Source organism: Pollicipes pollicipes, unplaced genomic scaffold (assembly GCF_011947565.3).
Source record: "Pollicipes pollicipes isolate AB1234 unplaced genomic scaffold, Ppol_2.1 Scaffold_7231;HRSCAF=8579_pilon_pilon_pilon, whole genome shotgun sequence".
Lineage (NCBI taxonomy): Eukaryota > Metazoa > Arthropoda > Thecostraca > Pollicipedomorpha > Pollicipedidae > Pollicipes > Pollicipes pollicipes.
This window is the reverse complement of record NW_023597034.1, coordinates 40,757,884-40,771,310: the sequence shown is the minus strand read 5'-3', so window position 1 is coordinate 40,771,310 and position 13,427 is coordinate 40,757,884. Positions and strand designations below refer to the sequence as shown.

Here is a 13,427-nt window from a genome sequence, read left to right as displayed (position 1 = left end):
TCGATGCGCGTTCCAACGCACGATGTATGGCAAAGCATAAATGCATACTGTTTGACGTTTGCTTGCATGCCTGTGCTAGTTCAACATTCTCATACAACAGGCAAGCCATAACACGCAAGTGATTTATTTTCAGCCATTTCGATGTTTATTTATGTCTGTAATCATTTATCAATGTGTTGAAAATATCAAGATGGTACTAAAACAACAACTTGTATTTATGTCTGTAATCATTCATCAGTGTGTTGAAAATATTAAGATGGTTCTAAAACAACAACTTGCCACAATGAAGATAAAAGCCATACGTCGTTAATCACTAAATATACGGGCACACAATATAAATACACACACGCAGTGCCACATGACTAATACAAGCCTGGTAGCTCCTGCTTGCCGGCATCACGGTAGTTCCACGGATCGCGGCAGCTGCAGTCGCTCTTCTGCTGGTTCCGGAAGCTCGTCCAGGTTTTCATTCAACGGCTCCAGCCATTCACACCGACCATTGTTCCGACTGACACCACCGACCTTGAAAGTGTTCGTAAAGCCACTGATCGCCAAAATGGCAAACCCGAGCACATAAAGCAGCGCGAGCACCAAACCCGGATACTGGGGCACGGCCAGCTGAACCATGAGGTCCCACAGTCCCTTCCAGTAGCCCACCACGCACACGAGCGTCAGCAAGGCGAGCGCGTCGGCACGGAGCCGCACTCCCAGCCCGGGTGGCCCAGCGTCGCGAGGGCCCGTCCAGCCCAGCAGCCGGGGCGCGAGTGTGCAGGCGGCCAGCCCAAGCGTGCCGGCGGTCAGCGCGGCGGCGGCCGCGGCCAGCGGCGCTCCTGGCAGTAGGTGCTGGTTCAGCAGGGTCCAGACGGCGCGCCACACCAGCAGGCAGAGGGTCTGCACGCCAGCCAGCGATGCCAGCGCGTCGCCGACGGCGAACAGCGGCCGCTGCGCCGCGTCCGCCTCCAGCAGCGTGCTGGACACGACGCCAGCGCCGCGCCGCCCCTGCGGCATCGGCGGCCCGGCGACCACCGACGGCAGACAGCCCAGCGCCGACAGCGTGGCCGCGCCCAGCAGCCCGCTCAGCACCAGCCACGGCCAGCGCTGGCCCAGCGCCGCGTCCAGCAGCATCCAGAGGCCGCGCCACAGCAGCACCGTGGCCATGTGCGCCACGAGGTGATGCAGCAGCGCCAGCAGTGGACGCTGGGCCGTGTCGGCGGCCACCTCGTGGCGGAGGTAGACCAGCGGGTAGCCCAGCGTCAGGCCGAGGCCGAGCGAGGCGATGCCCGAGAGCAGCGGCTGCATGGTCAGCAAGCTGAGGTCGAGCAGGAGCCAGCAGCCACACCAGGTGGCCACGTACGCCGGGCCCAGCGCCGCCAGCCAGGTCAGCAGCGTCAGCAGTGCCGCCATTGCACCGGCCCGGCTCGGTAGCCAGCTGAAACTGCAGTGTATCCAGCTCAGTGGTCTGGTAGCTTACAGAAGTACATTTCACTTCCTGCGACAACAATGGCTAGCCCGGGTCACGGCTGTTCGGACGTTGTGTCAAAGTTTTGGATTAAGCACGTTCCTCAGCCCACACCGATCGTAATGAAGGTGCCTCTCTCGAGACTCGTGCCGGCACTGGACACCACGGCTCCCACGAGGCTTGGTCACGTGACCCACCGCACGCGCCCACACCAGGCGCGAACGGTGTAGGTTGTAGTCGCATCAACAGACACCGAGTCGCGTGCACAGTGTGATGAACCCACTCCAATTCTGCACAACTCCAAACAAAGACAGTCCTCCGCCACCCCTCAGTTGCACAACAGGCGCAGTCTGAAGTAAAGGTCAACGCTTGGTGTACTGGAGCACGCAGAATAAACAGACGATTGCTGTCTACGACACACAACCCTGAATGACCCTTATTCAAGGCCCTGCACACCGCCGTGTTGTATTATACCCACTGTCCCTCCAGACGCAACCCTCGTAAGGACTGGTGACTCAGTGGACTACGAATTGGTGTCGCGATTCTCTACAGCTTTGACGGGCCCGGGCATGCACTCACCAACTTAGAAACGTTGGGTTCCCACTCAATCCAAATTGACTGAAAATCAGGCCAAGGCCCAGATATTCTAACAATTCGGACTCAGACCACACATAAATAATTTTGGACGGAAGTTTATGTTGCGGAGCTGCGGACAGAAGCCTTTTGAAATTTTGTCTCGGACCAAAAAATATCAGGACGCATGGAATGCATTCACCATTGAATTAATACCATATTTACGATTGAATTTACCTCTTCATTTACCACTGAATCAAGATGTTGTTTTCGTACATCCCTCTCCAAATGTCCGTTTTCATTGCCGACGGATCGCCTGGCGAGCGCGGAGCCAGCCACCTCAGCTTCCAGCACACCATACACTGGCACCCCGATTCGAGTCTCCGAGGCTTCCAGCACACCATACACTGGCACTCCGATTCGAGTCTCCGAAGCGTCCAGCACACCATACACTGGCACTCCGATTCGAGTCTCCGAGGCTTCCAGCACACCATACACTGGCACTCCGATTCGAGTCTCCGAAGCGTCCAGCACACCATACACTGGCACTCCGATTCGAGTCTCCGAAGCGTCCAGCACACCATACACTGGCACTCCGATTCGAGTCTCCGAGGCTTCCAGCACACCATACACTGGCACTCCGATTCGAGTCTCCGAAGCGTCCAGCACACCATACACTGGCACTCCGATTCGAGTCTCCGAAGCGTCCAGCACACCATACACTGGCACTCCGATTCGAGTCTCCGAGGCGTCCAGCACACCATACACTGGCACTCCGATTCGAGTCTCCGCAGCTTCCAGCTCACCATACACTGACACTCCGATTCGAGTCTCCGAAGCGTCCAGCACACCATACACTGGCACTCCGATTCGAGTCTCCGAGGGTTCCAGCACACCATGCGCTGGTACACCGATTCCAGTCTCCGACACAGCGAACCAGAAATCCAGCTTGGTCTCAGGCTGATCCATTGTGAAACCGGCCGACTGGGGACTGGACTCAGGCGGCTCGTCGCTCGGGCAATACCGTTGAGTCTAGCTCAGTAAGCGAGCCACTGACCGCAGCCATAGCCAAAGACAGCAGACCACTGACAGCAGACAATGCCGTTAGTGACTCCCGCAACGTATTCAAGGGTTTGCTTTTTATACTTTCTGGGGGACTGCCCCCTCCCAATCCTGACTTGAGCCCCCCAGTGCTGACTTAAGCCCCCAATGCTGACTTGACCCCCCCCCCCCCTTACGTTCCCCTGGGCCTCCATGCGTGGGTGCTCCCGATGACCCCCGGCGGTCCAGGGTACGCAACAGCCGAACCTGCTAAAAGAGGTAACCAACTGGTTGGTCGATTGCCCACAGTAACGCGCCCATCTGCAGCCTGAGGGTGGCCTTGAGCTTTGAAGGTTCGCCGACTCGTCCATGAGGATGTGGCTCTTAAGGCCATCCAACAATATGAGGTCCAGGGACGACAGATCGAGCGTATGAGGAGCCACAGCACAGTAGTCTCAAACAGCTGTGCATACCCCATAGAATCGCCCCGCCCCACTTGCCACTACTCGGCCCGATGGACCCCATGAAGCCACCCCAGGGTCACCAAGAATACCAGAGCGGTAGCAAGGTAGCTCTCCGAAGTGGCGTTCGCAGGATACTTGTTCTCGTTCTCAAGGAGGCATCTTGAGTAGTCATGATATGATGACTGTGAGATTACTGGCGACTGTCATTGTTTTTTTTGTCATGTTTTACTGATGAAGTGTCACACGAATTACGCCACGGTCCTCATTGTGCGAGCAATACGCTGCAAAATAGACGCGACTTAAGCGTCATCGGAGATACCTTGAATAATCAATGTTTCCAGATAGACAGTTTGTTTATTTCACCTCTTCCGACTTCTTTGCTAGCTCGATGTATAGCTAAACCAAGAATTTGTGGCACAATCCAGAAACCTCACTCAGTGCTAAGCACGACAATAACTCAGCAACCATGACACATTTTCTCGATCAGAAAATGACTGGTTATGATTAGAGTTGAAAAGCACGCCGGCGCTGGAGGTTATTTTGCGCCCATCACTACACTTACGTGCGACGTTGTCTAACTAAAGGGGGTTAAATGTGTTACATACAGTCCCCCAACTTGCTATAGAAGGACGAATTGAAAGACTGGCATCCATGTTGGATTACTACGCATTTCTTACCACCAATTTCCCAGAATCATGACAACTTCAGTGGTCAGCAACCCCGATTTCCGGAATCCAGAATCAAGCAAGACTGGACAACCGCGCTGAGGAAAGCAATGAACCAAATGTGCTTCCGGAATAGTGGGACATTACAGGAAGCCAATTCAAAACTCTCCTTCAGCATAGCATTCTGTAACAACGCAACACCTGCGAACCCATGAGTTTAGGATCGTGCGGCCTGCGTCAGCTGGGTACCTTGCTTTTCGCCTAGCGGCCTTGCCACCGGCCGTCGGTAGACCCCGCAGACCTGTACCGGCAGGGGAAGGGGCGTCCCCTGTTCTGATCGTGTCGGCGGGTGACCGTACGCCCGCCAGGGCCGCCCGGCCTGTTCGCGGAGGCGGAGCTTGGTGCGATTCGACCTCGGCAAAGAACGCTCGGCTCGCACCGGATGGGGCCGGTCATATCTGCTGCCGGCGCAGTCACCCCGGTGACGCTTCCGGGGCGCTCGGGGTGACCTTTGCTCCTCACCGGACATCGCCCTTGGAGGGACGGCAGGTCCAGGGCGCGCTCCTCCACCGAAGGCAAGAGCCCAGGGCGAAAGTAACCCTTATTAATATTGGCAAACTTATTTAGAATTAGACTCACTGCATTGTATGGAAATAAACCCTCCCAAAATCTCACCGTCTCTTCCCATTTTTTGAGACATGACGAGCGCTGATCGGGACTTCTTCAGAGTCCGATATATGAAGCGCCCGTAGCACCAACACATGTCTGACACCACAAAACAGCGTCGATATCAACATATCATCTCGAGCATGCACACTGGGGCGATCCTGGTGATACCAAACAGTGCGTCGTCGTTACTCCGCGGAACCCACAGAGCGAGCCTGTCCTTGTCCTCACTCACCTAGCCGCGTGCTAGTGTCGCTGACGTCCGGCGGGAGAACCAGTCGAGCGTGCCACCGGACGCCGCGCGGCCACCACAGCTGGCCGACTCGCTTGCTGGTCGCTCCCCGACGCTCCAGTCCGAGCTGACCGGTGATAAACGCGGCTGGATTCGACCTACGTCGATCGTCACGCATCCACGCCACGAGGAACGACGAGGCGACGAGTGGTGAGCGACGCCGCGGCCACACAGCTGCAGAAACGCGCAGCTGTGCGGCTGCGCGCCGCGCGCTGACGCGGGCGGGCCGACAGACGGACGCGCGGGAACCGCTCGGCGTGTGTGACGTCACGCCCGCAGTCAGCTGGCGCGAGGGCCCTTTCACGGCGGGGTGAAGGCACTAACTACGCGGGAGGTGTCCTAGGGCGGGGGCACGGGTGGCGGCGTAACGCGGGGAGTGAGAGTGAAGTGGAGGATAAGGCAGAGAGGTTAGTGTTCTCCCACGTGTTGAAAAAATACAGTAAACTCAGGAAACTCACATGAGCACGAGAAAAACAGCGTAGAACTATTTTCGCCACTCCCCTTTACCACATCGCTCCGACCTGCGCGTCTGGGAATTAGAGATGCGGGGTTCGATTCCCCGCGGTGCCCGCCCTTCCTGCCAGGTTGAGAGGAGGGCGGCACCATAAAGCCTCAGCGGCTGATTCGTAAAACCCCAATGGCTGGCATCGCTCCGTCGCCGACCGTCCGCAGCCCCACCAGCGGCAACGGCGCTGGCGGCGGGACAGAGACAGTCGCCGATGGGCAGCTGGAGACACTGCCGCCTGCTGACCGGATCCCTCAGCGTCCGTCACGGAAGCCGAAAATGTCTACACTCCCGCCAGCGGCTACCATGACGCCGTAGTGATCCCAGGGTAGACCTGCCTGAAGTCCTGCGCCGCCAGAAGCGTCTCAATCCGCCAGCAAGCCACGCTTGCCCAGTCTCATCGATGGTAAGGGATGGTGAGGGAGGCACACGGTGGTGCGCCATCGCTGCGTGGTGCGGGACCGACGTGGCGCAGTCGGAGGCGAGTGGGGCATCCATGCAGTGCCTCGGGACCGAGGCAGGTGACTCACACAGAGCTCCTGCGATGACGACGGAGACTGAAGAACGAGGGGGAGCTGCGCAGCGAGAGCTGCTGACGACGAGGAGCGATCCAGCCCACGTGGGCTGCGATCCAGCCCATGTGCTGGATCGCAGCCCATGGCGATCCAGCCCACGCACATCGAGCCTCCGTGGTGGGGAACCCGACCGCCGGGAAGCCGGCTCGGGCCTGGCGGTGGAACGCCAGCTCCGTCCGCTGCTCGTGGCGTCGCGGGACAAACCTGATCAGCAACAGGGACTCCCTTCGGATGCCACACGCGTCGGCTGGCCGCCGTCGAATCGCCTGTCCACCGTCCATGCCTTACCCACCAAAACTTAGCCTTGCGGTGCTTACAGGGAGTGCTCCACATATGTGTGGGGTTTTGAACTGAAATGGCTATCTTGACCAACATTTGTTGCAGTGCGCAGTCCTGCGCTTCGTAAGACCTAAACGCCTCTAGTTTCTGAGATTAACGACCGCGAAGATGTGCGGGCCATTTCGTGCAGACTATTTTGAGGTCAGCCAGGCATTCATGGTGCCATAATAACGTCATTCAAATCCTGTCATTCCATTAGCCATACGGCGAACTAGGCAAAGAGAATAGAGTTGTCGAGTCTTTCACATCCGGCGTTCGTGAGCACGATTTCCAAATATAGCGGCCTTCAATTGGTCCTCAATCAGTGTTGCGCAAGGTGCGATGACGCGACCAAATAATGACGTATTAGAAGCATAATTACTAAGTAGATACATTTTGCTGTCTAGAGAACTCTCTTTCACCTAAAACTATCCTCATAGTTGTAAGTAAGCTTTCTGCATCATATCAGGCGCTTGCTTTAATTTCTTCAAGTGTGAACCATTTCCCTTAACTCCCTGTCCTGGTTCGTTGCGACCATGACACGAGGAAACTTCTAAAATATAGAAAATATATTAAAAAATAATGCCACCGATCAGCTTTCGACGCTAATCAGGCTGGTTCCACCGCAAACGGCGGCGACTGGTCATCGTCTCCATGTGCCTCCCGTGCAGCTCAGATAAACAGTATAAACACAAACAGCACCCCATGCCGACACCACCAGCAACATAAACGCAAACACCGTCATAACACAACTCAACGCCCTTACGGGACCTTGCGACCGACGTGGAAGCCATCTTTACTGATGGAATCCGTATCAGCTGCGAGTTTAGGTTCAAGGTGGGAGCTGAGCTGCTCAATATTACCAACACAAAACAACTAAAAATCCTCATTCAAATTCAGGCTCAAATGCAAATCGGTGCCAGTGGCTAGGAATACACGACTGACAGCCCGTGAGGATGTGCCCCCCCCCCCCCCCCAATCGAAAATGTTCATTTTTTTAAGACTCTTAAAGCACTCGACCCGGAAGACCCAGTACGGACATGCGCCACCATGTCATTTGTACTGGCTTAACTGATTTTTGGAAATCCTTTTTCTTGATTTCAATTCATACTTTGATATGCATAAAATTACATGAGGCACAAAAATCACAAAAATTTGTTCGTCCCGGGGGTTCAGTTGGTTAGAACGCCTGCCTTCCGATCCTCCCACCCGTGGCAGGGGGGTTCCGATCCTCCCACCCGTGGCAAGTTCGAGTCGCTTTAGGGCGCTCGCTATTTGCCCTTGACAGGTATGGCCTGCGGCCGGTGGCAGCGATCGCGCTAAAGGTCAGTCGACGCCAGAGAGCAGGACGGACCGCGCCGAGCATTGCGGCACGTAAAGCTTTCGCCACTAAATTCTGCCGTTGCCTGGAATTGCGCGATCGGATGGTGGGGGTCAGGGCTCACCGAGCAAACACTGCTTAGCGTGAGCACTGATCCCAGAAATTCATCCATTCAAAGGGTCCGGGTCAAAGTTATAAAAAACAATTAAAAATAAAAAAGATAAAAGGAGCGCAATCAAGAAGCTTTTCAAGGCTGAGATCGTTGTTGCAGCTTGCTCCTGAAAGGGATGTCAAGAAAGGCTAGTTGAGTTAAGACAGAGGTCCTGAAAAATACTTACATGATTTTTGGCATGATTTTTACGATACGTTGCTTGCGCGCATGCGAAAACAGACGCTGTATCTCCCTCGCACTATTCATTGCCGTTTTCCTGAAAAATATGATGCAGCAACCGCCGCATTTTTTCGTACTTAGCGGTCAATCTAAAAAGGCCTTCTAGTGCTTTGAATGCTTAAAAACCGTTGCGATAAGTTTATTACTCTATTGCATTAATTGAAAATGAAAAAAACAAACTTAAAATTGATGAATTAAATACAAATGCGACAAATATAACACAAAATACAACCCTATGATTTTTCAGTGGCCAGAAAAAAATGTCAGTTTTTTGGTTTATGGTATGTTTAAAAATGTTGATAGCAAACCGATGGCATATCCTGAAAATCAGTCTGGCCGTTTGGTGTCATTGCAACTTTTTTTACTTCAACAATAAAAAAATTCGTTAGCAAACGTGTTTGGACATCTGTTTTGGACATCCCTTTAGACACATAGTTAAAGGAAGGGGCAGCCTGCATGGGGATGGAAAATGCAGTTTTCCGCGGTCTCAAAACATAACGATGTGCCTGACTTGCAGCGCACCACCACGCACACGTCACTGAAGACCTGCAACATTTGCCCATGTTTCATTCCATGCTTCCATCTTGCAAAGGGGCCTCACTTGTGGTTCATATGCATTCACAGACAGAAATAAATTCAAGTCATGATTTTTTGGGGGCTGCCGCAACCAATTTTCAAGGAAATGGTCCACATTCGATGATATTGAAGCAAACATCAGATACGGTGTAATGAGCTCATTTAAAACTATTGGCATTCTTTTCAGTGCGAAGAGGCTGCTCTAGACAACGCAGTTTTTGTGTTGAGTAAAAATAGTCCCGCAATGCGTCATTCTTTGATTACATCTCGTATTTCGCACAGTATAGACTGAGTGCAGATTTGCGGCCGAAATATAAAAGTATTTGGAAATCGTGCTCACGAATGCCAGACATGAACGACTTGACAATTGCCTTTTCCTTGGCATTAACTGCCGCATAGTCAATGAGATGGCAGGATTTGAGTAACGTTATTATGGCATTGTGGATCCCTGAGTGACCTTTAAATAGTTCGCCGAAAAAGTCTGCACATATTCGCTAGCGTGTAGCTCAGAAAATAGACGGGCTTAGGTCCTAAGAGCGGCAGGGCTGTGAACTGCACCAGATGGTCTTCAAGATGGCTATATCAGTTCCAACTCCCGTACAAATGTGCAACGCTCCCTTTAAACAGGAAAAGTCCATGTGCCGAACACTCCAGACGTAATAAATTATCGCCATCTGAACTTCATTCTCATGATAGCAGCCAGCTCATCATTAAAAGCGGATATTCCGCATTTAAAAATTTTGAGGCAAGCATCGGACATTATGAAATAGGCTCCGTCGTGACTATTGGTATGCTTTTAAGTGTAAAAGACCGCTGTAGACAGCACGGTTTTACTATTTAACAAATTTGCTCCTCAAGGTATGGAATGCATATAAATCCGTGATTTTTACGATCTCCCCCATTAACATGCTCGGTTGTCTGGTTTTTTTACAGGGAGTGTTCCACATGCGTATGTGGTTTTGAAATGAGATTTTGTCTGCTTTGTTTTGATTGCAGAATATATATATATATATATATATATATATATATATATATATATATATATATATTCTTAAGTGCTTATCTTTTATCAAAAAATATTTTATTTGAGCAGCATGGTGGCCTTGATCAGCGAGCGCTGAGGAACCTCTTGTGGGTGGGATTCTCCTCCAGCAACTTAGGAACCTAACTAATCGCACAGACCTCTCCCCCCCCCCCCCCTGGTCACGAATCGGAGCTTTTGATCGTTTGTTAGTCCTTCTGGTCATCGAAGTGTTCGGTTGGTTGCTAATGGCCCACTGGTCGTTCAGCGACCCATTTGGTCGCCAGCGCACAAAACGATCCTTTTGGACACCTGTTGGTTTTGGGAGTCGGGCTGGGAAGTGCTCAGGGGCTTGTAAGGCTACTGAGGGACCGCCCTCAGTAGCCTTGCGGGCGGCCACTGAAGAGCCCCCGACTATTGAGACGATCTCTGCATTATCAGGGCCCACGGCCGCTCAGAACCTTATCAGGAGGTCAGGGCCCCTTATATCCGCATGATCCTCTGGATACTCGTGATCCATTTAGCTGCACAGGGCCCATGTTCCCTGTCAAAGGTCGCCTGGTTACCGAGGAGCACCTCAATTCCTTTCAAAAGCGCTTCAATCTTACGTGTGACCTTGTTTGGGAGTTCCCGCCTGCTTGAGAGTGTGCCGAATACCTGGGGTCCTGGATCAAAATCTCGACGGTCAAATTATTTTTTTGAAAAGCTTGGATCAAATTTTGCTGTTAAAACTGAGCTGCTGATAATCACGTTAAGTAAAACCTTTATACACGTTTCGCGCGGAAGGGATATTTAAGTGCGGGTCAAAAGGCCAATGCACGTCAGTGTCCAGTTACCAATTTCGGTAAGGCTTTAAGCGCATCATATTGAAAATATCACGCACGTAATACCCTCACGTGGTATGTGTGCAGGCTGTGGTTCAAGCGGATACATACAAATGAGTTCAACAAAACTAACAATTTCGCGCCTTCGGTGTCTCCAAATCAGCGACCTAATTGTTGCGATTATGTACGCAAAGGGTAACAGGAACGGCCAGGGTCGGCAACAGCTTATGACGTGATGGTGGAAACACATGCCATTTTATTGTTCAAACGGTGGGAAATCATGAAGCCTAAGTAAAGCATTTGTGGTGCCTTCGGCTATCAACGCATGCAACAGTTTCAAAAGTTTGGCTGCAGCCGTAGGTGAGTGTTGTTTTTTTGTTGTTGTTTTTTTTTTTTACTTCCACTCAGCGTGACAAGAATATGAAACAACTGGTGTTTGTTTTCTTCAAACCGTTCTACCATTCCATCTTTCCGTGACCCCGATGCGTGCTTCTTCCAGTAAGCTCCCCACTACCTCGTACCCAGCATTTGCACAGTCACCTTCACCTCAATCTGAGCCAAGGCCTTAACCCAATATATTGCTTCTTCCTCGCCAGACAGCCCAGAAGCCCAGTTTAAACCCTAACATACCGATAACTGGAGCGTAGCGAAAGGCGCCCACTAGGCAGACATGTCGCGCCAGGCTTGGAACTTGCCCAAGGTATGGTGGAGGGTACGATGATGATTGGGGTGAACCTCGAAGCGCACACGTGGTTTCCATAAGGGGACGTGGCCTAGAGGAGGCCCGCATGTTGGACGTTTTCTCCCAATGCCGCCTGCCACCGGTTAGGATTCTGCCATGTACGCAGCTGAGCTAGCTGTCGGAGTCCTTCGCCATTCTTTTCGCGGTCGAGGATAGCAAATCCAGCCGTAGATTAAGCTTAGACGTGAAACTCCAGCAAACCCCGAGGATGGAAGAAGACTGCTTTTGTGGTTGGACTGTCCTAATATTTGGGGCAGGTGTGCCAGCATTCTTCGCAGCAACAGTTATGCTGGAAACAGTTTAATGGAACTGTATAAATGAACGCTTCGATTGCGTGCATGCTATTGAAACCTACGGTGATGAAAGAAGCTTTTGGTGATGCCACGATTGCTGATGACGCTACTGGGCATGAACGTCGTTGTCATTTCATATCATAATGTATTGCGTTAACCCGTGCTGGTGAACGATTTTGCCCGCAGAAACTTGGTCGGCGACGACAAAAAACTTTTAACCACCTCTGCCCGGTTCACCAAAAGCTCGCCCATATGGATACTTTAACGTGTGCATCCAAGGCATGCATTCCTGAGAGGACACACGCTCAAAAAGTGCTTCCGCCATTCGTTGCACTAGCTACCAATCACAGCTGGACCAAAATAATCATTGCTATATGTTTTGATTGCTTGTATCAACAGCGTGAATTTGTGGTTGATGCGGCCTCTTTTTGGAACTTTGATCTGAGGTAATGGGTTTAATTGCCGACCTAGAAGCATTTAATTTATTGCCAATCGCGCAATCTCGCAAGAAAAATTCATTGATGTGTCTGTGAGCTTCTATCTTTCTTACTTCGGAAGCGGCAGCGAGGGAAGGGTCTTCAAGATGGCTATTTCAGTTCAAAACCTCATACAAATATGGAACACTTCCTTCAGGTTCAATGCCTGTATTAGAACAAGTTCAAACTTCTTCACCCATATTTAAACCGGTCTCCTGGAAAGGGCTCTTTGTTTAGCTTGCTGTTTATTGGTCTTTTTTTGGTGTTTGCGCATTTGGTCCAATGGGACCAAATCATAAAGTAAAAGAAGTGCGAAAAGACGAACAGTACATGACAATAAAGCCAACGCTTCCAGAATGAAAAGTTATCGCTAGTTTCATAGTTCTGACGACAAACCATTGCATTGCTCTTGCTCTTCTGATTTCTTAAGCATTTCAAATTTAATGCCGACTTAAGTCTTTGTCTAAAATGTTTGTGGTTGGAAGTGGTTTCTTCTTCATTTTCACCCATCTTTGGATCAGACACGTCCGATTTCTTGTACCAATATTTTTGGAACATTGAGTCGTCCGGCCAAATTTTTACAAATCCTTTCCAATAACTCAGAGTGCCGATTTTAAAAAGCCGCTCCGTTCGGAGGAATGCCATATGAAAGCAGTACCTCCGTTCGCCCTGTTTTTTCAAGATGTGTGTTTCCTTTTGTTCACATCATACCGATTGGCCAAAATGCTTGTTGTATCAACGGTATGAGAGTTTGGAACACTTTTTAGGGACAAGGATAGAAATATGAGACCATTGATAAGCACACGATTTTACCAAAGCATCATACTATGGCTTTGATTTCTCTTGTACGGCGTTTAGCACAGTGACTTTTTCGAAGGGAGTTTTCTCTTTGGGACTCATAGTTTACTTGCAATCTCAGTACATTGCATGGCTGCATTACAAAAAACGTACATGAGAGCAAAAAATCACGCGATCCAGTCACGTACGTTCTCGAACCTTCGCCAATAAGTTTCGCCCTAAATGGCTTACACCACCCTGGGTGCCAGTCACAAGCGTTCTTTTCTACTGACACCATGCATACCCATAAATATCGAGGACTTTTTCTGGCCACCACAGCTCATGTGTGTGCATGGCTTAAGTTTAACAGGGCTATTGTTGATGTCTGCAGGATACCTTTTGTCTTTATTACGCCATTCGTCATGGAAAATTTGAGCGATATCGACCT

General features: G+C 51.1%; 1 protein-coding gene across 1 annotated transcript in view; it reads right to left on the bottom strand.

Annotated features, from left to right (window-relative positions):
• Positions 1-362: 362 nt before the first annotated feature.
• The window catches only part of LOC119110117 (condensin complex subunit 3-like), a 22,451-nt gene continuing 9,386 nt past the window's right edge, over positions 363-13,427 (bottom strand). The window contains 2 exon segments of the mRNA XM_037233857.1: positions 363-440; positions 1,219-1,293. Of these exon segments, the coding sequence (XP_037089752.1) occupies positions 363-440; positions 1,219-1,293 (153 nt within the window).